The sequence below is a fragment of the Aotus nancymaae genome, unplaced genomic scaffold, assembly GCF_030222135.1.
Source record: "Aotus nancymaae isolate 86718 unplaced genomic scaffold, 86718_ANA_hifiasm-v0.15.2.pri h1tg000077l, whole genome shotgun sequence".
In the NCBI taxonomy this organism is placed as follows: Eukaryota; Metazoa; Chordata; class Mammalia; order Primates; family Aotidae; genus Aotus; species Aotus nancymaae.
Window position 1 is genome coordinate 8304808 of NW_026988492.1, and position 23490 is coordinate 8328297.

General features: G+C 39.4%; 1 protein-coding gene across 2 annotated transcripts in view; it reads right to left on the reverse strand.

Annotated features, from left to right (window-relative positions):
• The window catches only part of MASTL (microtubule associated serine/threonine kinase like), a 38733-nt gene that overhangs the window by 5245 nt on the left and 9998 nt on the right, over positions 1-23490 (reverse strand). Inside the window, exons 3-11 of one of the 2 annotated variants that reach the window (XM_012437791.3) lie at positions 20031-20170; positions 18617-18705; positions 16041-16147; positions 15706-15856; positions 13659-13831; positions 9033-10172; positions 7532-7670; positions 812-925; positions 42-143 (exon numbers count right to left, since the gene is read on the reverse strand). In XM_012437791.3, the coding sequence (XP_012293214.2) occupies positions 42-143; positions 812-925; positions 7532-7670; positions 9033-10172; positions 13659-13831; positions 15706-15856; positions 16041-16147; positions 18617-18705; positions 20031-20170 (2155 nt within the window). Of the gene's footprint in view, positions 1-41; positions 144-811; positions 926-7531; positions 7674-9032; positions 10173-13658; positions 13832-15705; positions 15857-16040; positions 16148-18616; positions 18706-20030; positions 20171-23490 lie in introns of both variants that reach the window. The other variant, XM_012437790.3, reaches the window with a different exon arrangement.

Here is a 23490-nt window from a genome sequence, read left to right on the forward strand (position 1 = left end):
TTCACCATCTGGAACAAATCAATGGTAACACAAAACTGTACCTTTCATTCCAGCTCTCTTTGTATCATCAATGGTTAAAAGTATTTCTACTGCACTTTGAGCATTGTCAGATAACTTTTCTTCACCTTCTGGCCAAGGGATATCTAAAATTACACATATACAAATAAACTTGTTTATCACTGCTCAAAATAATGATACAGATAAATGACTATGTATATATAAAGTATCCCAATGGATTAGATAATGGAACCAAATAACACATATATAATGACTATACAAATAGTCATATAGTCACTCACATATATAGTTATTTATATATAATGACTTACATACATATAGTCATTATATATGTTATTTGGTTACATTACCTAATTATATATACATAAAGTACTAGTCGTTATATATGACTACATATATAGTCATTGTATATAAGTATATATAGCATATATATATAGTCACATATATAATGACTATATATATATATTTGATATGGAGTTTCACTCTTGTTGCCCAGGCTGGAGTACAATGGCGCAATCTCAACTCATTGCAACCTCCACGTCCCAGGTTCAAGCGATTCTCCTGCCTCAGCGTCCCGAGTAGCTGGGGATTACAGACGCCTGCCACCATGCCCGGCTAATTTTTTTTTTTTTTTTTTAGTAGAGATGGTGTTTCACCATGTTGGCCAGGCTGGTTTCGAACTTGTGACCTCAGGTGATCCACCTGCCTTGGCCTTCCAAAGTGCTGGGATTATAGGCGTTAGCCACCTTGCCCTGCCAATAAATGACTATCTTAATAGGAGAAAAATAATCACCTCTTTTCAGAATATTCTGGAATACTTGTTGTGGTGTTTCATCATTGAAAGGGGGAATTCCTGTTAGAAATTCAAACAAACAAACTCCAAGTGCCCACCAGTCTACCGCAGGACCTGTAATTGAAGAGGAAATAGCTAAAGTTGCAAGCATTCTCTATAAATATTTGATGAACAGAAATATTAATTGCGGAGTCCTAATTAGAGAAAAGGAGTTAGGTTGGTGGGACCAGGGGAAACAAAAAGAAAAAGCAGATAAGCTATAAGTCTGCCTTCCTTCATGGTCCAGGATGCACAGCCCTCGTGTACAAATAACTCACAATCGTCCTGTGCCCAGCTATCACCAGACCCTTTACTGATGGAAAAATGCAAGGTAGGGCTGGGCACGGTGGCTCATACTTGGAATCCCAGCACTTTGGGAGGCTGAGGTTGGTGGATCACCTGAGGCCAGGAGTTCAAGACCAGCCCGGCCAACATGGTGAAACCCTGTCTCTACTAAAAACCCAAAAGTTAGCCAGGCGTGGTGGCACATGCCTGTAATCCCAGCTACTGGGGAGACTGAGGCAGGAGAACTGCTTGAACTTGGGAGGTGGAGGTTGCAGTGAGCTGAGATCATGCCACTGCACTCCAGCCTGGGTGACAGAGCAAGACTCTATCTCAAAAAAAAAGAAAAGAAAAGAAAAATGGGAGTTAGCTCACTGAAACCTTGGGGTTATTAGTATTGCACGTAGCCCTCTCCAGCACAAGCACCATCCTATAAGATCTCCAGCAAGCCTTTGTCTCCTTGTAATCAGCTCCTCTCTTGCTGACTTGCTTGTTGCATCCTGGCAATGTATTTTCTTACTACTTCTAATAAATTTGCCTTTCCTTACCTACAACTGTCTTGGTCAATTCTTTTACTGCCCACACCACCAGCCCCAGGTAGTCACTACCTGAAACATTAATATGTGCACATTTAAGGTAGTCATTGCCTAAGTCTTTCTTCTGTCTTCATAAAGGGCAAAAACCCACATTGTTTTCACTTGGGCATATGATAATTGCTTTCCTCTTTATTTTCCAAGAAGTTTAGATTATCAATTGCCACAGCTGGCTAAAGAAAAAAAGCCATTTTCATTTACTAATAATTTCTGACATTCTGGATATGTTATATATCCTAAATCCTAAAACACAACCCAAGAGAGTACATTTAAGCTAAAATTATTCTCTAAAATAGACAGACTACTACTCAATTTCATATCAGGAAGTGTTAACATTTACATGATTATTCTGTATCCCACACAAGGTATGAGATAAGGCAGCAACATTTATACTAATTGGAGGAAATCCTGGTAGGGAAGGCCTTAATTACAGAGTATTTTAATGTGGCTTTATTCCTTTTAGGAACACAGAGGGACAAATCAGTTTAACAAAGAATATTCACTTAAACTATGGTTTCGAGAGATAATAAGGAGTTGTCTTAAGAAATAGGTAGGCCGGGCACGGTGGCTCAAGCCTGTAATCCCAGCACTTTGGGAGGCCGAGGCGGGTGGATCACAAGGTCAAGAGATCGAGACCATCCTGGTCAACATGGTGAAACCCCGTCTCTACTAATACAAAAAATTAGCTGGGCATGGTGGCGCGTGCCTGTAATCCCAGCTACTCAGGAGGCTGAGGCAGGAGAATTGCCTGAACCCAGGAGGCGGAGGTTGCAGTGAGCCGAGATCGCGCCATTGCACTCCTGCCTGGGTAACAAGAGCGAAACTCCGCCTCAAAAAAAAAAAAAAAAAAAAAAAAAAAAGAAATAGGTAAAACTGATTCCTAAATAAAATCTTAATTGGATGCAACATTTATATACAAAGATGTTTTTAACAATTATTTTAAATATGAGCTTATGAACTATAAACTGGTTTATACTTTAGTTCTATGAATAAAGTGTTTCCTAAGAAAAGGTAAATTTTTAGTTCAAAAATGGATAACCAATATAAATTAAGAATAGGAATTCTAGTCTAGCGCTAAATTTTCATACAAGTTACTCTTTAAAGATAACTTCACGAAATTCATTGTTGTGGTTAAACAACTGCCACCATTCCATTTTAAGACAACTAGGAAAGCACTGTGGAATCTGAGTTAGGAACAAAGTTGCATGCATTTAGAGTGCCATTTTACCTGCAAGCCATACAATACCATCTTCCCTCAAAGGAACACAAAATGCAAATATTCTACAGGCTTCTATTTCTTTAATACTATAAAAACATACAGACCACCTCAGTTAGTAGGCCTTTCAAGCAGCACTGAGAAAGAATTATCCCAATGGATTAGATAATGTAACCAAATAACAGAAAAGTAGGAGGAAATTAGAAAAAAATTTTTTAACTTATTTTACTTATGTTAGAAATTAGGCCCCTTTTACCAGTTCAGCCAAATATACTTGTGTTAAAAAAAAAACATGATTTCTCCATGGTTATGCCACACATACCCATATACTTAAGTCAAAGTCTAATAAGATCACATAGTGGAAGAAAACTTAGCAATTATGTTACTATGTTCTTAGCCAGAGAAAAAGAACATTGCTGGTTTTCTTTTTTTTTTTTTTAATATGTTTAGTAGAGACAGGGTTTCACCATATTGACCAGGATGGTCTCGATCTCTTGACCTCGTGATCTACCCGCCTCGGCCTCCCAAAGTGCTGGGATTATAGGCGTGAGCCACTGCGCCCGGCCACATTGCTGGTTTTCTAATTCAAAACTCACTCCTTTAATTTGTAGGGATATATTGATGTTGTTGTACTTTTTATTTTCTAATAATAAAATTAAAAGATTTGGAAAATTAAAGCCCTTCTGTAGTTGTTAATTTTTTTTTTTTTTGAGATGGAGTTTCGCTCTTGTTACCCAGGCTAGAGTGCAATGGCGCGATCTCGGCTCACCGCAACCTCCGCCTCCCAGGTTCAAGCAATTCTCCTGCCTCAGCCTCCTGAGTAGCTGGGACTACAGGCATGTGCCACCATGCCCAGCTAATTTTTGTATTTTTAGTAGAGACAGGGTTTCACCATGTTGACCAGGATGGTCTCGATCTCTTGACCTCGTGATCCACCCGCCTCGGCCTCCCAAAGTGCTGGGGTTATAGGCGTGAGCCACTGCGCCCGGCCTTTTTTTTGTTTTGTTTTTTTGAGATGGAGTCTCACTCTGTCACCCAGGCTGGAGTGCAGCTCTTGGTTCACTGCAACCTCTGCCTCCCAGGTGCAAGCAACTCTCCTGCCTCAGCCTCCTGAGTAGCTGGGATTACAGGCGTGCGCCACCACATCCAGCTAATTTTTGTATTTTTTTAGTGGATATCAGGTTTCACCATTTTGGCCAGGCTGGTCTTGAACTCCTGACTTCAGGTGATCCACCTGCCTCGGCCTCCCAAAAGTGCTGGGATTATAGGCATGAGCCACAGTGCCCAGCCATTTTTAATATCTGAATCAATACTATTTCTTCCATTGTAATAAAAAAGACTGCATTTTCACTCTGTGCTACCTTTAAAAGTTAATGAAAAATGCCTCAGGCCTACATTTCTTTTCACAGAGAAGAACCACCTCTCTGGATGTCTTGCTGCTGAGAAGACAGAAGACAGTTCATTTTTGTATTTCACAAGTGAGCTAAAAGGAAAATAGTTTTTAAAGCAGCGTGATCTAATTATACTTTGACTGTTCACTTTAATGTGCTTTGCCGCATTGCTTTATAGAGAAGCTCACTCACCGGAAGTCAGAAATCCTGCATGTAAGAAAACAGTAGTTAGGTATATTTTATCAAAATTATTAGAGTCCATTCCCTCATCATTCACTGATCTAGGCACCAGGTATTGTGCCAAATATGAAAGATACAAAGAGGATTAAGAAAAATCTCTTTTCCCTACTCTGGGAGAGGCAATACAGACAATTTTAACATACTGTTTAAGAAGCTGAAACAAATAGGTGCACAAAAAGTTATTGAAAACTCAGGACACAGCTCATCTCGGCTGGGTAGCAAGATGGAGGGGCATCAGGAAGGTCATGGTTGAGCTTCAGCATGTTGTCAGCATGTTGTTTAGCTGAGGGAGCTAGACGCCTCACTAAAATAGAGGCAAGATCCTATAAAATACATCTTTACGTTTGAAGCTTACTTTCACACTGTGTTCTAAGTTAGAGATAATGCAAATTATAATACAAAAAACAGGCTAACAAATCTGTGACATAGCAAAAGAGGCACGATATAAAAATCAGTGCTAATCGGAACTTAATGGCTTTGGCTAAGAGAGAAAGAGGAACATTAAATGTGTCTATTTCTAATATGGTAGAGGTTATTAATAACAGTTACTGAGTGCTTCCAAGGAATTCAGGAGTGCTATGTAGAAGGCAGAAAACTCACACTCCCCCCAAGAAGTTTTCTTAAGCTTTTGTAGTGGAGACAAATGTAACAACTAATTACAACACAGGAAGAATGACCTAAGTTTTAAATAGTTTCTAATATGGTAATATAGGAGTAATTCCCAGTAGTTGATCAAGGGATGCTTTATGGAAGAGGTGACATTTGAAATGATGAAATGAGAAAGAATTTGACTGGAAGATACTTGGAAACTGGCTTTGCTCAAGTAAGGTTAAATACACATGCAAAATAAGGAAGACCTGAAAATTAAATGTATTTAAGAAATAGAATGGGAACACAAGGCACATAAAGAGACTCTTAGAGAGAAGGCTGGTATGAGAGCTTATAGCTTCAAATATCATGATCAATTTAGATTTTACTTAGCAGCTAACAAGAAGCCACTGTAGTTTTTTGAAAAGGGAAATACAATGAGCCATGAGATGGTTTGAGAAGAAAAATCTGGTGGCAATTTATTGATAATGAAGTTGAAGAGACCAGATAGAAGGGCACTAAAAAAAAAAAGAGAAAGATGAGTTCTTAAAGAGAACAGTGAGAGCAAAGAAAATGAGCGGTGAAATGCTGCAGAGATCTATTTAGATGGATTTAAATCCTTGAATATAGGGACAAAGATTGTGTCACCATGAAGGTGATGAAACTGAGGTAGGGAACAGAGGAAGAGCTAGCTGGATAACAAGTCTTGTTTTGTTTTGAGATGGAGTCTTGCTCTGTTGTCCAGACTGGAGTGCAGTGGCACAATCTTGGCTCACTGCAACCTCTGCCTCATGGGTTCAAGTGATTCTCCTGTCTCAGCCTCCCGAGTAGCTGGGATTACAGGTGCATACCGCCATGCCTGGCTAATTTTTGTTTATTTAGTAGAGACAAGGTTTCACCATGTTGGCCAGGCTGGTCTTGAACTCCTGACCTCAAGTGATCCACCCACCTTGGCCTCCCAAAGTGCTGGAATTACAGGCGTGAGCCACAGCACCAGGCCCCACAAGTCCAGTTTTGACACCCAACATTTGAAAGACTAGTAGTATACTGAATAGCTTGGCTATTGGCTATGTGTCTGCTGCCTAGAGAAAGTCAGGATTAGAGACAGAGATTTGGGAATAATCAACATGGAGGTGAGAACTGAAGTCATGGGAGTGATAAGATGAATAGCAAGCATGTGTAAGGCAAAAAGGGTAAGGGGAGAATCTCAAAGAACTATATTTAGAAGCGGCAAGGAAGGAACTGAAAAGCAGCAACAGAGGTCAGGGGAATGAGAAGAGACAGCTGGATTTGACAATAAGGAAATCACTGGTGCCTGTTAAGAAATTTCAGTTAAATAGTGAGACGATGATTGAATTGCCAGAGCAAAATAATCAAAGAAAGAGGAAACCTTTGAGAAGTTAGGCAATGAGGGGAAGACAAGGGTGGAAACTTATTTTCAGGCTGAGGATAAAAGACAGCAAGGAAATAAAAACAGAAGAAAGGGTGTGAGAGGAGGCGTGGGGAGGATGAAACAGATGATCATGAAAAGAGCTCAAAGAAAAGGGAAGTAAGTAACATCAACATGCAGAAGGGCTTCATGTTACAGGCTGAACTGTGTCCCCCCAAAAAAGGTATGTTGAAGTCCTAATCCCCAGTACCTCAGAATGTGACCTTATTTAGAAATGGGTTTCTGCAAGTATGACTAATTAGGTTAAGATGAGGCCATACTGGAGTAAGATGGGCTCCTAATGACTGGTGTCCTTCTAAGAAGTCAGCCCCATGACGATAGAGCCACAGGGAGAACACCATCACAGAAAGAGGGAGAACTGGAATGAGGCATCTTTAAGTCAAGGAATATCAAAGATTTCCAGCAAGCCACCAGAAGCCAGGAAGAAGCAAGGAAGGATTTCCCTTCTTTGCCGGGTGGAGTGGCAGGCACTTGTAATCCCAGCTACTCGGGAGGCTGAGGCAGGAGAATCACTTGAACCTGGGGGCGGATGTTGCAATGAGCCAAGATCATATCACTGCACTCTAGCCTGGGCAACAGAGCAAGACTACATCTCAAAAAATGAAAAAAAAGTGAGGTAAGATAATATCAGGAGTGGCAGTTGGGGCTTCTCTAGAACATTAAGACTGAAACAGAAGGCAAAGGACAAATGGCCACATGTATTCCAACGTTTGGTCTTTTACATTCAGAGAGTGGGACAGCCATGGGCACTACTGTCTTATTTTCCTATGATAAATGCCATATACACATGAGAGTATTGCATGAGTTCATTTTCTTTTACTTTAGGTAATGTAAGAACTGAAGAAATTTTTTAAAATTTTACCTCGAAAGATAATGTAGTGATAGAGAACACTTTAAAAACTCAAGACATGCATGCCTTACCATGGGCCCTGCCTAGTAACAGCTCAGGTGCGAGGTAGTCTGGGGTTCCTAGAATTCGTCCATCATCAACGGGGGCTGCCCCTCTTCTCACACTCTTCGGAGTTCGGTATGGAGTTCCTGACTTGATCGGATTTGGAGTCTGCTAATTCAAAAAGGGTTTAAGAGATAACAAATATCTTAATTCCTTTTACACTGAATAGAAAATGGTGAAACACACAAGCAAAATAACTAGTTCATAGGCTGCTAGGCATAAAAGATGTAGTCAAATCGTTGATAAGTATGGAAAATGAATGCATAGTTATAATTATGAAAAAGTCCTTTTATCTAGTGAAGTTCAAAAGCTTAGATAACATTGATTATTCCAATAAGATCTGGATAAGAAACAAAAAAAACTGCAAGAAAAATGTTCAATGAAAAAAATCTGCAAGAAGATGGATTAGCATGGATTAATACAAGCTTAAGAATAGCCACTGAGGAAGGCTATGGCCGATAAATGATTAAGGCACACGCAAGACATAACTACATATAACCTCTTGTGCAAAATAGCATTTAAAAGTTTTTAGGATAATTTGTTATTTCACAACAATTTTGTAAGACCAGCAGGACAGGTGCCATTATCCCCTACAAACATTTGGAAAAACTGCAGGTCTGAGGGCAAGGGCCTTCTAAGTCATTTAATACTAAGTCTTGGGTAGAAAACTCAAGTTTTGAAACATAAATTCAGGGGCTGCACCTTTTCCCAAAGGAAGAAAAAAAGTAGAACTTTGGGTTGGTAAAACTTTAGAAAATAAAAACAAAGTAATATTTGAAATATTTATTTTTCAACTTTTATTCTGTTAAGAAAAGAGATCATCTAAATATGTCCTTCAAGGGCAGTAAGGCAGAGTGGACTTTAATTCTGTATCTCTGGCAGGACGTGGTGGCTCATGCCTGTAATCCCAGCACTTTGGGAGGCTGAGGTGGGCAGACTGCTTGAGGTCAGGAGTTTGAGATCAGCCTGGGCAACGTAGGGAAATCCCATCTCTACCAAAAATACAAAAATTAGCCGGGCATGGTGGTGGGCCCCTGCAATCCCAGCTATTCGGGAGGTAGAGACAGGAGAATCACTTGAACCCGGAGGGGCAGAGGTTGTAATGAACCAAGATCATACTACTGAACTCTAGCCTGGGCAAAAGAATGAGACTCTGTTTCAAAAAATAAAAATATAAATAAATAATAATTTTGTATCTCAGAGTACTGTGGGGATGAAGTGAAAATATGATTGTATTTTCTTAGAAAAATACATATAACTACACAAATGGAAGGAGGCATTACAGCTGAAAATAATAAACATGATTTCTAGCAGCTTTACCTTTCTGGGTGAAAACTTCCAACAGCCCACAGAATCTCAACAAGGAGAGCAAAACTATATGATTAATACCGCATAGTCTACCTTAGAGGCAAATGTCTAATAGTTTTTTTTAAATCCAAAAAACAAAGTGTTAGAAAGTTAGAAATATACCTGATATGGCATACAAGATCTTCTTTTCTGAGTAGGGGTTACAGCCATGGGATATGAACCACTATAAGCACACGAAATATCCATTGCATCTAAAGAAGTCATGTTCATTTTGGATGGTTCTGAGTTATTGGATGCATTAATATGACTGTTAAAACTTCGAAAAGCTACAGCATTTCTTTTAGAGGTTAATGTTTTCAGCGCCTCCAAAGAAGGAGCTAACATTTTTTGGTTACTCTCTTGTATGGTAAGGTTCTCGTCACCTTTTGGCGAGGACTTTTCTTGGCAGTTTGGTGATACAATAAGTGCATCTTCAGTATTCGATTCTTCAAAAGATGATTCTTTGATGCTTCTATCTGGGTCTAAGGGCTGACCTTCTAATGGACTTTCCATTATAGAAATTCCGGGAAAAGATGAATCTGAGTTCATAGAAACATTTTTAGAAGCTCTATCATCATCAGAACATAGAAAACTAGAACCTGAGTAGTCCTTCTTACTATTCTTTTCACAATCTTCATCCAGTTCGCACATAAGGTTTTTTGCTACCATTGGTACAGGTAATATTTCTGGTGTTTGTTGTTTATCAGTAAAAGAATTGACAATGTTCTCCTTATTAGCATTGTCGTTTTGTTGACTTTTATGCACTGATAGCTTAAGGTCCTGAACTTCAATAGTTAAGCCTGTATTTTGATTTGTATAACAATCTATCATTTCATTATGCTTATACTCTACACAGGATTTTTTATTCTTTATAATTTTTTTACAAGGACTGGATTCAACTAACTCAAAATTTCTTTTTAAACTTCTTTTCCCAAGGTGCTCTTCAGATATCCCACCAGAATCCACAGGCCACTGATTTGACTGATGGAAACCTGACTGTCTTGTGTTAGTGTCCATATTTATATTATTTACATCCAGTTCTATTGCTTCCCAAGAAACTTCCCCAGAGAAGCATTTTTTAGCAAGGTTTACACAAGAGCGTCCAGTGGTGGGAAGGGCACTGCTGTTATGAATGGGAGAAAGAGCTAACTCAAGATCCTTTTTATTGAAACCCTTCGTCTCAATGGCACTTGTAGATTTTGTACGTAACTTTTCAGCTGTATTCCAACTCATCATGGTCGAGCCCAATGCTTCGTCGCTTTCCTAAGAGGGAAAAAGAATTTTGTTTTAGGTATATAAAGCTGAGATATTTTGACCTTTTAACCATGGTCCACTAAGGTAGGATAAATGACCCTATAAACTATTATGCTACCTATTCCCACTTTCGAATGGAAAAAATAAATAATAAGAGAAAATTAAAAAGCAATATAAGGCTGGGCTGAGTGGCTCATGCCTGTAATCCTAGCACTTTAGGAGGCTGAGGCAGGAAGATCATGAGGTTAAGAGTTCAAGACCAGCCTTACCAACATGGTGAAACCTTGTCTCTACTAAAAATACAAAAATTAGCTGGGTGTGGTGATGCATGCCTGTAATCCCAGCTACTCGGGAGGCTGAAGCAAGAGAATCATTTGAACCCGGGAAGTGGAGGTTGCAGTGAGCTGAGATCAAGTCACTGTACTCCAGCCAGGGCGAGAGTGAAGCAATGTAAACAATTATAAAATTATAAGCTTAAATACATTATTTTGAATGAAACACTGGTCTAAAATTTAAATAAATTATTCTATAATACTTATTTTGATAGTGTATCACATGTTACTTAAACAGGACAAATTAACAGGCAACATATTAAGGCATACTTTGGGGTAAGGCTGCATTATGTACATATCTATTTTGCAATAGGTATATAGATGATTCTGGTTTTTGTTTTTGTTTTTTTTTGAAACAGGGTCTTGCTGTGTCACCCAGGCTGAAGTGCAATGGTGTGATCTCAGCTCACTGCATCTGCTGCCTTCCAGGTATAAGCAGTTCTCCCACCTCAGCCTCCCGGGTAGCTGGGATTACAGGGGATGCTACGACGCCTGGGTAATTTTTGCATTTTCTTTTTTAGTGGAGATGGGATTTCACCTTGTTGGCCAGTCTGATCTCAAACTCCTGACCTCAGGTGATCCACCTGCCTAGGCCTCTCAAAATGCTGGGATTATAGGCATGAGCTACCATACCCAGCATGGATGATTCTGTTTTGAACTACAAAATGCACAGGGCTTGAAATTTAGTCAGTGAAAAGTTATAGACCTAAAATGTTGTTAATATATATCACTTCATACAAGTATTAAAGAACCACGCTGATAAGGATGAAGTGACACTAATGGTAATTCATAATTACAAACCCCAAAGAGCAGAAATTAAAATCTATTGTCAATAAGATGAACTGATAAAGCATTAATAACAATATGGTTTTTTCTGAATTCCAACTATCTGTGGGTACTTGTGGACACTCAACTTTGTATATAATATTGCAAATTGGCGCTTGGTTATCAAGATTTTTACAAGAATAGTCAAGTAGAGTGAGTCTTTAGTAAACTCTAATAGTGCCTATTTTTGATGTAAATCAATAACAAACTTTATTAACTATCATTAACTTAGTAATAATGAGCACTTAGTCACAGGCAAAAGGATTTTTTTTTTTTTTTGGAGACAGAGAGTTTTGCTCTTGTTGCCCAGGCTGGAGGCATGATCTCAGCTCACTGTAGCCTCTGCCTCCCGGGTTCAAGCAATTCTCCTGCCTCAGCCTCCTGAGTAGCTGGGATTACAGGCGCCTGCCACCACACCCAGTTAATTTCGTATTTTTAGTAGAGACGGGATTTCGCTGTGTTGGCCAGGCTGATCTCAAACTCTTGACCTCAGGTGATCTACCTGCTTCGGCCTCCCAAAGTGCTGGGATTACAGGTGTGAGCCACCGCGCCCGGCCTAAAAAGGATATTCTTGAATTATACCTCACTGATCTGCAAGCACAGAAGATGATACATTTGGGGATCAGTATAAGGTTTTTCAGAGGGTACCTTATCATTCCTCTGATCATAACTTGAGAAGCACCACTATAATCCCATCATTGCATTCCTCAGGGATGCAGAAGTGGGAGGAAGACGGTAAAGCCGTGTATAATTTGAAATAGTAAACAATGTTTTCTTCAATAGGAAAGGAGTGTAATAATAGTACTAGGAATGGAAATCGGTTTATCTTGCAGCATATACTACCTTTATTTTAGCATATAAGGAGAGAAGAAAAAAAGATTAAGAAACCCTGCCTCGGCTAAAAGTTAATTTGATCTTGCATATGAAATACAAATACCCAATAATAATAAAATTCTATTGCTGAGAATAAGCAGCAAATAGAATACAAGTTATTTTAACAAATAAAAGGTTTATTCTTTGGATATTAGTGTTATCCTAATCTATCGTTATTTTATCAGCATTCTATGAAGGAAACATTATTATGATTTTAGAATTTAGTTCCTATCACCTTTTTTTTTTTTTTTTTTTGAGACGGAGTTTCGCTCGTTACCCAGGCTGGAGTGCAATGGCGCGATCTCGACTCACCGCAACCTCCGCCTCCCGGATTCAGGCAATTCTCCTGCCTCAGCCTCCTGAGTAGCTGGGATTACAGGCACGCGCCACCATGCCCAGCTAATTTTTTGTATTTTTAGTAGAGACGGGGTTTCACCATGTTGACCAGGATGGTCTCGATCTCTTGACCTCGTGATCCACCCGCCTCGGCCTCCCAAAGTGCTGGGATTACAGGCTTGAGCCACCGCGCCCGGCCCCTATCACCTTTAACATCTATTAGCTCTAATAACTTTTTAAAAAGACAAAAACAGAGTATGTAAGTTAAGTAAAGTAACTTTAAGAAAATCCATTCATTTGGCAAGCAATCTCCTCAGAATAGACACTTTAAGGGCACACCCACATTACCTTTGTGGTTTAAAAGTTATTTCTGAGGCCGGGCGCGGTGGCTCAAGCCTGTAATCCCAGCACTTTGGGAGGCCGAGGCGGGTGGATCACGAGGTCAAGAGATCGAGACCATCCTGGTCAAGAGATCGAGACCATCCTGGTCAACATGGTGAAACCCCGTCTCTACTAATACAAAAAATTAGCTGGGCACGGTGGCGCGTGCCTGTAATCCCAGCTACTCAGGAGGCTGAGGCAGGAGAATTGCCTGAACCCAGGAGGCGGAGATTGCGGTGAGCCGAGATCGCGCCATTGCGCTCCAGCCTGGGTATCAAGAGCGAAACTCCGTCTCAAAAAAAAAAAAAAGTTATTTCTGATCCAGAAGAGTTACCATTCCATAAAACAAGAAACTGGCAGGAAACAGTATAGAAGGAGGTAATATAAGTTTTTAAATGATGTAAGTTAAAAATAAAATAAAACCAACAGTCAATGTCTGTATCATGGGAAGGACTTTTAAAAACAAGTGATGTCCACCTAGATACATAGAAGCCAAACATTTAGTATCAATTTACTGCAAGAATCTCATATAATCAAGCAAGAACAATGTCACAATTGAATGAGAAATGAAATATTTCAAAAGGATTTGACAGAATGTGCAGGAAAATGAAGAATTATTGATAATACCATGACTGCCATTCATGTAACAATTTCATTTCTTTATGGAATTTATATGAAAAGGTATAATGTTTTTCTCATTCATTTGGCATACATAATTAATTTTCATTAAGATAAATGTCCCTCAAACCTGGCAATCTTTTTCCCATTTGGGACTGCTGTGGCATTCTGATTCCACACTGGATATGAAGGTGTGGGATTGGCTACTGGCACTAGATGTAGCCAGCCTTTTCCTAGACTGGAGTAGATTAGAAGTTAGACACTTCACAGGCATTCCTGGGTTGGAGGCAAGTGTTTCAAGACCTATAGAGAAGAGACAATATTGAATTCTATGTTACAGCTTTCTCAGCTCCTTACTGAACCTGAATATTTACATATAATTAAGCAAAGTATTAAGTATTACATATCAGAACTATTTTTTGTAAACACTATCTAGTCCACAAGAACAACTGCAGATGTTTCTGGCATGCTTCCCGTTATGTTTAGATACATATACTGTTAATATATTTAAACATATCCCACTATGTTTAGATACAAGTACTGCTATGATGAGAAAGTTAGAACCAAACAAAATCTTCTTAACATTCATACAATAAAGAATAAGGAAATGGTTGCTTGATCGACTGATTTATGGCAGGAGTGCAGTGGTATGATTACTTTCACTGTAGCCTTGACCTCTGGGCTCAAGTGATCCTCCCATCTCAGCCTCCTAAGTAGTGAAGACCACCACATCTGGCTAATTTTTTTTTTTTTGAGACAGAGTCTCACACTGTCACCAGGCTGGAATGCAGTGGCACAGTCTTGGCTCATGCAACCTCCACCTCCTGGGTTCAAGCGATTCTCCCGCCTCAGCCTCCTGAGTAGCTAGGATTACACACACATGCCACCACGCTCAGCTAATTTTTGTATTTTTAGTAGAGACAAGGTTTTGCCATGTTGGCCAAGCTGGTCTTGAACTCCTGACCTCAGGTGATCCACCCACCTCCCTCCCAAAGTGCTGGCATTACAGGCGTGAGTCACCATGCCCAGCCCTGGGTAATGTTTTTAACTTTTTTTAGAGATGGTGGTCTTACTGTATTACTCAGGCTGGTCTCAAACTCCTGTGTTCAAGCAATCCTCCCACCTCAGTCTCCTGAGTAGTGAGGACCACCAAATCTGGCTAATGTTTTCCATTTTTTTTTAGAGATGGGGAGGGTATCACTATATTGCTCAGGCTGGTCTCAAACTCCTGGGTTCAAGTGATCCTCTCGCCTCAGTCTCCCAAAATACTATGATTTCAGGTGTGAGCCACCAAATCAATGTATAACTAGGAGCAAATCAATTTGGAATATCTATGATCCAATCTGAAACTATTCCTGATAAAGGAGCATTATTGATGTGCTATATCCAGATGTGCTCATAAGGTTAGACTATGACTACATTTACTCAATTTAACTGGTATTTAACACTTGTATTTAATTCAACTTGTATTTATTGTAACACTGAGGTTTATGCACTTACAAGTGTAAATTATACACATGTATAAGGGATTTTTAAAAATACTGCTGGATAAAGCAAATAAATAATGGTAAATTGTTTGTTTTGAGACGGAATCTCACTGTCACCCAGGCTGGAGTGCAGTGGCACAGTCTCAGCTAACTGCAACCTCCGCCTCCTAGGTTCAAGCGATTCTCCTGCCTCAGCCACTGAGGAGCTGGGATTACAGGTGCCCACCATCATGACCATCTAATTTTTGTATTTTTAGTAGAGACGAGGTTTCACCATGTTGACCAAGCTGGTCTTGAACTCCTGACCTCTAGAGATCTATCCGCCTTGGCCTCCCAAAGTGCTGGATGTCATGTTGGTACTCAAAAAGTTTTGAATTTTGGAGCATTTTTTGTATTTTTGAGGCATAGTCTTGCTCTGTCACCAAGGGTGGAGTGCAATGGCACTATTATGGCTCACTGCAGCTTCAACCTCCAGGGCTCAAGCAATTCACCTGCCTCAGCCTCCAATATAGCTGGGACCACAAGTGTGCACCAACATGCGTGGCTAATTTTTGTAGAGATGAAGTCTCACTTTGTTTTGCAGGCTAGTCTTGAACTCTTGGGTTCAAGAAATCCTGCCACAGCCTCCCAATATGCTGGGATTACAGGTGTAAGCCTCCATGTCTGGCCTACCTTTTCTTTTATACTCACATGATTTTAGTAGTTTGCTAGAATAAGGAGTAGTGTCCTTTTGATCTATAGACATAGGGCATACGAGTCCCTGAGAAAGCTGTGATGTTTCAGACAGATAGGCGGAAAGGATGTTTGCAGAGTCTTGATTTTTTTCTGCAATTGGTGTGTTCTATTAAAAAGAGAAAAATAAAAACAGGTTTACTTTCCAAAAACCACCACATAAATAGACAAACTGTTAAAGTAAATCCAAATGTTTGGTACTTAGATCTATTTTGATCTTTAAAGATGATTTTAAAATTTAAATGGTAATCATGAAAGGGTATGTCATGTTAATTATCTTCTCAAGTACTTACGAATCCCAAAGAGCTGATGAGCGATAACACTTGTCCTGGGGTTCTTGAATAATCTTGTCTAGGTTTCGCCATTGATGGTGTTGTAAGGATATCCATCATATTAATATCTATGTATGCAAAGAAAAGTATATAAATTTATTTAAAATCTTCACCTCCCATTTACTAAAAATGAGTGTTATGTATATGGCAGTAAAATAATTTTTTGTAAACAAAATGTTAAAAAAGGAGATGGTGGCTGGGCACAGTGGCTCACCACTGTAATGCCAGCACTTTGGGAGGCTGAGGCAGGCTTATCACTTGAGGTCAGGAGTTCGAGACCAGCTTGGCCAACATGGTGAAACCCTGTATCTACTACAAATACAAAAATTAGCTGGTTGTGGTGGTGAGTGCCTGTAATCCCAGCTGCTCAGGAGTCTGAGGCAGTAGAATTGCTTGAACAAGGGAGGTGGAGGTTATAGTGACCCGAGATCGCACTACTGCACTCCAACCTGGGCAACAGAGCGAAACTCTTTCTCAAAAAATAAACAAATAAATGAGGAGATGGTATGGAATCAGTATTAATTTGGGGTCCCTCATGTTAGCTAATATGTTTAAGCCTAGGTCAAGATATTAACTGACCCAGATCATTAGCATGTTTCGGTGAATAATATTTTAAAATAATTCAACACTGACACATAATACTATACTATTCCACTTAGATATTTAAAAAAAATGGTAAAAGAAGTCATGTTCTTGTCCAGGCATGGTGGCTAACACCTGAAATCCTAGCACTTTGGGAAGCCAAGCGGGGAGGATCCCTTGAGCCCAGGAGTTTGAAACCAGCCTGGGCAACATAGTGAGACTTATCTATACAGAAAATTTAAAAACTAGTTGGGCACTGTGGCAAGCACCTGTAGTCCCAGCTACTGGGGAGGCTAAGGTGGGAGAATTGCTTTTCCCAGGAGTTTGAGGCTACAGTGAGCTATGATCACATCACTGCACCCCAGCCTGGGTGATACAGTGAGATCCTGTCTCTTAAACAAACAAACAAACAAAAAATAATCCCAGAATGCTAATGTTCTTATATGATATAGGACTTTTAAAAATTAGCTGGGTGTGGTGGCTCATGCCTATAGTCCCAGCTACTCAGAAGGCTGAGGCATGAGAATTGCTTGAGCCTGGGAGGCAGAGGTTGCAGTGAGCCAATATCACGCCACTGTACTCCAGCCTGGTTGATAGAGCGAGACTCTCTAAATAAATAAATAAATGAAAGTATACTGAAAGTTTTAACAACAAATTTCATTTATGCCTCACACTGATAAAGTGATAAGAACTAATAAGTAATAATAATACACGTATAGGATATTTTACAAAAGTTTTTTTTAAAAAATTAGACCCTTATGACATACAAAGTGATTTAAATTTATCAACAATTTTATCTTAATGCAAAATGTTTGTCATTTGTGATATTTTCCAATAGCTTATCTGAAATCCTTAGAATCAGATTTAAAAATAAGATTTCAAAGTCAGATTTCTTTGAAATCACAATTCAAAAATGTTTAGATTTTAGAAAGGTAATGTGGTAAATATACTGCATATTATGGAATATTCCTAGTGGCAAATCATATGAATAATCACATGAACTGGGATCAATAAAGACTATAAATACCCCTGGCCAGGTGTGGTGGCTCAGGACTGTAATCCTAGCACTTTGGGAGGCCACAGCGGGTGGATCACCTGAGGTCAGGAGTTCGAGACCAACCTGGCCAACATGGTGAAAATTCATCTCTACTAAAAATAAAAAAATTAGCTGGTCATGGTGGCAGGCTCCTGTAATTCCAGCTACTAGGGAGGCTGAGGCAGGAGAATTGCCTGAACCCAGGAAGTAGAGGTTGCAGTGAGCCAAGATTGTGCCATTGCACTCTATCTTGGGCAACAGAGCAAAAACTCCATCTCAAAATAAATAAATAAAAAAAAATAAAAATCAAAGACAATAAATACCCCTACCTCAGCACAGATCAGATTTTACCAAACTTAGTAAAAACTTTTAGGTATTCATAACTATTGAACTTTGTACTTCCACATGAAGAATTGTAGATGTGCATTATTTTCAAATACTAATAGTTATAATTCCATAGTTTATAATTTATAAGTCCAATTTTTGGTTATTTTCATTATTAATACTTTTCCATCCATCTACCCTTTCTAATAGAGAATACAATATGTTTCTTTTTTTTTGAGACAGTCTTGCTCTGTTCCCCAGGCTGGAGTGCAGTGATGTGATCTTGGCTCACTGCAACCTCTGCCTCCCGGCTTCAAGCGATTCTCCCTGCCTCAGCCTCCCTAGTAGCTGGGATTACAGGTGCACACCACCACACCTGGCTAATGTTTGTATTTTTAGTAGAGACAGGGTTTTGCCATGAGTGATCTCCAACTCCTGAACTCAGGACATGATCTTTGTCCAGACTGATCTCCAACTCCTGACCTCAGGTGATCTGCTTGCCTTGGACTCCCAAAGTGTTGGGATTACAGGTGTGAGCCACTGCGCCCAGCCTGTTGGACTTTTTAAAAAGGCACTTACCTGATATTTTTCTTACCTCTGTTCAAAGTAACTTTTGAAAGTCCAAAATCTGTCAGTTTAATATGACCCTCATTAGAAATAAGCATATTGTCTGGTTTCAAGTCCCTGCACACACAAAAGGCAAATAGTAGATAACGAAAGGCAAATAATAGATAACCAAAAAAGGGCTAGTTTTAATGTTAGAATTTCCAGAAAAGAAGAGTTACAGAGGAGACAAATCCTATTTATTTCCTCCAAAATAAATATACTCAATGGTGGCTTTGAAAAGTGCAAAAAACATCTCTCGAAAGCGAAACATCTTTTGTATTATTTATCTGAATCTACAGAAAAGATAAATGAATACTAGATTATCTCTGATATCATTCATTAGATATTCCATTAAAATAAAGAAACCTTATTAGATAAAATCAACCTCAAGCCAGTTCAAATTTACATTTACCTTCTTTTTTTCTTGAGATGGAGTTTCACTCTTGTCACACAGGCTGGAGTGCAATGGCGAGATCTCAGCTCACTGCAACTTATGCCTCCCAGGTTCAAGTGATTCTGCTGTCTCAGCCTCTCAAGCAGCTGGGATTACAGGCAACCGCCACCACACCCGGCTAATTTTTGTATTTTTAGTAGAGACAAGGTTTCACTATATTGGCCAGGCCAGTCTCGAACTCCTGACCTCAGGTGATCCACCCACCTCAGCCTCCCAAAGAGCTGGGATTACAGGCGTGAGCCACCCCACCTGGCCTATGTCGCCTTCTTAAAGGAAGGTAAGATTGAGATTTAATAAGTCATTTAATCTGACTTTTTTTGCATAGAGAAAAAGCATTATAAATCGGGTAGACTACAAAATAAAGCACTTTTGTGTAATGCAGAGGAGCAGAAAGGATTCAATACTCTTCACAGAAAAATGCCATACTTAGTGGGGCATGGTGGCTCATGTCTGTAATGGTAGCACTTTGGGAGGCTGAAGTGGGAGGATCCCTTGGGCCCAGCAGTTAAAATACCAGCCTGGGAAAAATGCTAAAACCTTGTTTCTACAAAACAACAACAACAACAAAAACCAGGAGTGGTGGCACATGCCTCCAATCCCAAATACTTGGGAGGCCAAGGCAGGGGGATTGCTTGAGCCCTGGAGGTTGAGGCTGTACTGAGCCAAGATCGAGCCACTGCACTCCACAGCCTGGGTGACAAAGTGAAACCCTGTCTCAACCAAAAAAATAAATAAATACATGCTATACTGATGTTCAAGGCAATATGTTTAAAAAAAAAAACACAGGGAGATGAAAGAAGAGTTAATTTCTAAACTAATACAAGTTACTAGTAAACTTTAGAGAACCTGGAAATAAGTGCAAGTGGTTACCGTAAGTATTTGAGACTCAAATATGTAATTTGATTAGTTGAGTTTTTCAGTAAGAATTTGGAGAAAAGTGAGTCTTTACCTGTGGATGATTCCATGTCTATGAAGGTAGTCTAGAGCCAGTGCTACTTCAGAAATATATTTCACAGCCATCTCTTCATCAAAATAACCATATATATGTAGGAGAGACTTGACATCTCCCCCAATGAGATATTCCATTACCTATCAAAAAAGAGTTTAATATTGTGAAATAAAAACAATCTGATTACTTTAAAAATCTAGTATTTGGGCATTACAGTTAAAATATTTGGCATGGCTCTCAAAACTACCTTTTATTGCTATTACTTATAATACATGAATACTGGGTTTATTCATGTTGCCATAGTTTTTAATTAAAAATTAAAGGCTGGGCCGGGCGCAGTGGCTCATGCCTGTAATCCCAGCACTTTGGGAGGCCGAGGCGGGTGGATCACGAGGTCAAGAGATCGAGACCATCCTGGTCAACATGGTGAAACCCCGTCTCTACTAAAAATACAAAAAATTAGCCGGGCATGGTGGCGCATGCCTGTAATCCCAGCTACTCAGGAGGCTGAGGCAGGAGAATCGCCTGAACCCGGGAGGCGGAGGTTGCGGTGAGCAGAGATCGCGCCATTGCACTCCAGCCTGGGTAACAAGAGCGAAACTCCATCTCAAAATAAATAAATAAATAAAATTAAAAAAAAATAAAAATTAAAATTAAAGGTTTAGGCTAGGCACAGTGGCTCATGCCTGTAATCTCAGCACTTTGGGAGGCCAAGATGGGCAGATCACTTGAGGCCGGGAGTTCAAGATTAGCCTGGCCAACATAGCAAAACCCCATCTCTACTAAAAATACAAAAAATTAGCTGGGCCTGGTGGCACGTGCCTGTAATCTCAGCTACTTGGGAGGCTGAGGCATGAGAATCGCTTGAACCCAGGAGGCAGAGATTGAAGTGAGCCAAGATTGAGCCACTATAGTCCAGCCTGGGCAACAGAGGGAGATTCTATCTCAAATTAAAAAAACAAAAAAGTAAACTGTTCAGTGTGAACAAAAATTCAAACTTGTAATAAAGTTGCGAGAATATTAGAATGATTTCCTATATACTCTTTATCTAGATTCACCCATAACTGCAATATTTGCTATCTTCCTCTCCACATATATGCATATAAAATAACTGTTTAATATTTACATATTAGTGTTTATTTATTTTGAGACAGGGTCTTGCTCTGTTACTTAGACTGGAGTACAGTCATCTGACCATAGCTCACTGCAACCTCAAACTCGTGGCTTCAAGTGATCCTCCTGCCTCTGCCTCCCAAAGCACTGACATAGGCCTCAGACACCTTGCCCAGTCTATGTTAGTATTTACAAACTATAAATTATTAACAACCAACCTAAGTATATTTTATATGCATGCATTTTTGTTTAGACTAAAGCCATTTGTATTTTGAAAATGGCAACAATAGCAAACCTGGTATTATGTGTAATTTTTATTTTACTTTTTTCTTTTTCTACCTTTTTTTGACACTAGAGAAGGAACGGAATAATGGGTAATTTTAAAATTTTTGCTGAATAATTTGGGAATAGAGTTGGAAAGGTCATCACCTGTCACCACTAAATTCATCATATATTTCCTAATGAAATATTCTTACATAATTATAGTATAATAAAATTAAGTGAATTTAACACCAATATAATGCTATTACCTAATATAGAGTCCATGTTCAAATTTATCTGACCATCCTGAAATCATCCTCCTCATCCCCCATTCCTAAGCCAGGGTCATGCATGGCATTTGGTTGTTGTGTCTCTTTAGTCTCCTTTAATCTGGAGCAGTTTTTCAGCCTTTTTGATGGGTAGATGGGAGAGTTTTTGATAATGCAGACTTGTTTTCTTATTTTTGAAATGCAGTCTCACTCTCTTGCCAAGGCTGGAATACAGTGGTTCGATCTTAGCTCATTGTAACCTCCACCTCCCATGTTCAAGCAATTCTCCTGCCTCAGCCTCCCAAGCAGCTGGGATTACAGGCGCCTGGCACCACGCCTGGCTAATTTATATATATATATATTTAAAGGAGGCATCAAAGAATCATAATTTTTGTATTTTTAGTAGAGACAGGGTTTCACCATCTTGGCCAGGCTGGTCTTGAACTCCTGACCTTGTGATCCCCCCACCTTGGCCTCCCAAAGTGCTGGGATTATAGGCGTGAGCCACCATGCCTGGCCAATGATGCAGACATTTTTGAAGAGCACAGGTTTATGCACAGAAGTCCTTCAATTTGGGGTTGTCGATTATTTCCTTGTGATTTGATTCAGGTTATCGATTTTTGGCAAAAAATATCATCTAAGTGATGTTGAGTACTTCTCACTGACTCCCACCAGATTAGACACCTAATGTCAGTGTGTCCCATTACTGGTCATGTTAACTTTGTTCACTTGGTTAACGTGGTAACTCAGATTTCTCTATTTAAGTTGTACCTTTTTCCCCTTTGTGATGAAAAAGCAATCTGCAGAAAGATACTCTGAGACTATGTATGCAAAACATTCCCCCCAGAAACTCTCAACCAATGATTTTAGCACCACATGACCACCATGCTTGCCTGAATCCATTATTGCTATGTTGATTGCAAGACTCTATTATTCCTTCTATGTGTAGAGTCATTATTCTCAAAATTATTCTATAGTTTTAAGCCAGAAAAATACCGCCTGCTGATAACTTAGTGAGAGAATTTCTTTTTCAGGGTCAGTAGCTTCCCTGGTACATAGAGGTTAGTCAATAGTTGTAGATAGGTTCAATTATCTACATTATTTATTACACACAAAATCTCTGTTACTTTCCCCAACAGCGATTATCAATCATTTTTATCTTTGCCAATATAAGGAAAAGAAATGGGCTGGGTGCAGTAGCTCACACCTGTATTACCAGCACTTTGGGAGGGCAAGGTGGGTGAATCAGTTGAGGTCAGGAGATCAAGACCAGCCTGATCAACATGGCAAAGCCCCATCTCTACTAAAAAAATACAAAAATTATTTTTTTGCAGTTCTTTTTGTCCTTGAAATGCACTGTTATGATTCTGCTTTTTGAAGTCACCACTGGACATGGTGGCACAGGCCTGTAATCCCAGCTACTCGGGAGGCCGAGGCATGAGAATCGCTTGAGCCTGTGAGGCGGAGATTGCAGTGAGCTGAGATCACGCCACTGCACTCCAGCCTGGGTGACAGGAAAACTGTCTCAAACAACAACAACAAAAAGGTCTTGCTTAAATGTTTAGTTCATTAACTATTAGGAAGATTAGGCATCACTACACATTGTGTTTTTCCTTTTATATTTCATCTCTAAACTGTTTTTCCAACCTTTGCCCATTTTTCTACTAGGATAAACAAACTTTTCTTATTGATTTGTATAATCTGTTTATGCAATAGTAAAATTAGCCTCTTATCTGTCTTTTGGACAACAAATATTTTCTTTGAACTTTTCATTTGACTCTGTAAAGGGTATCTTGTGTTATTTAAAATTTTTATTT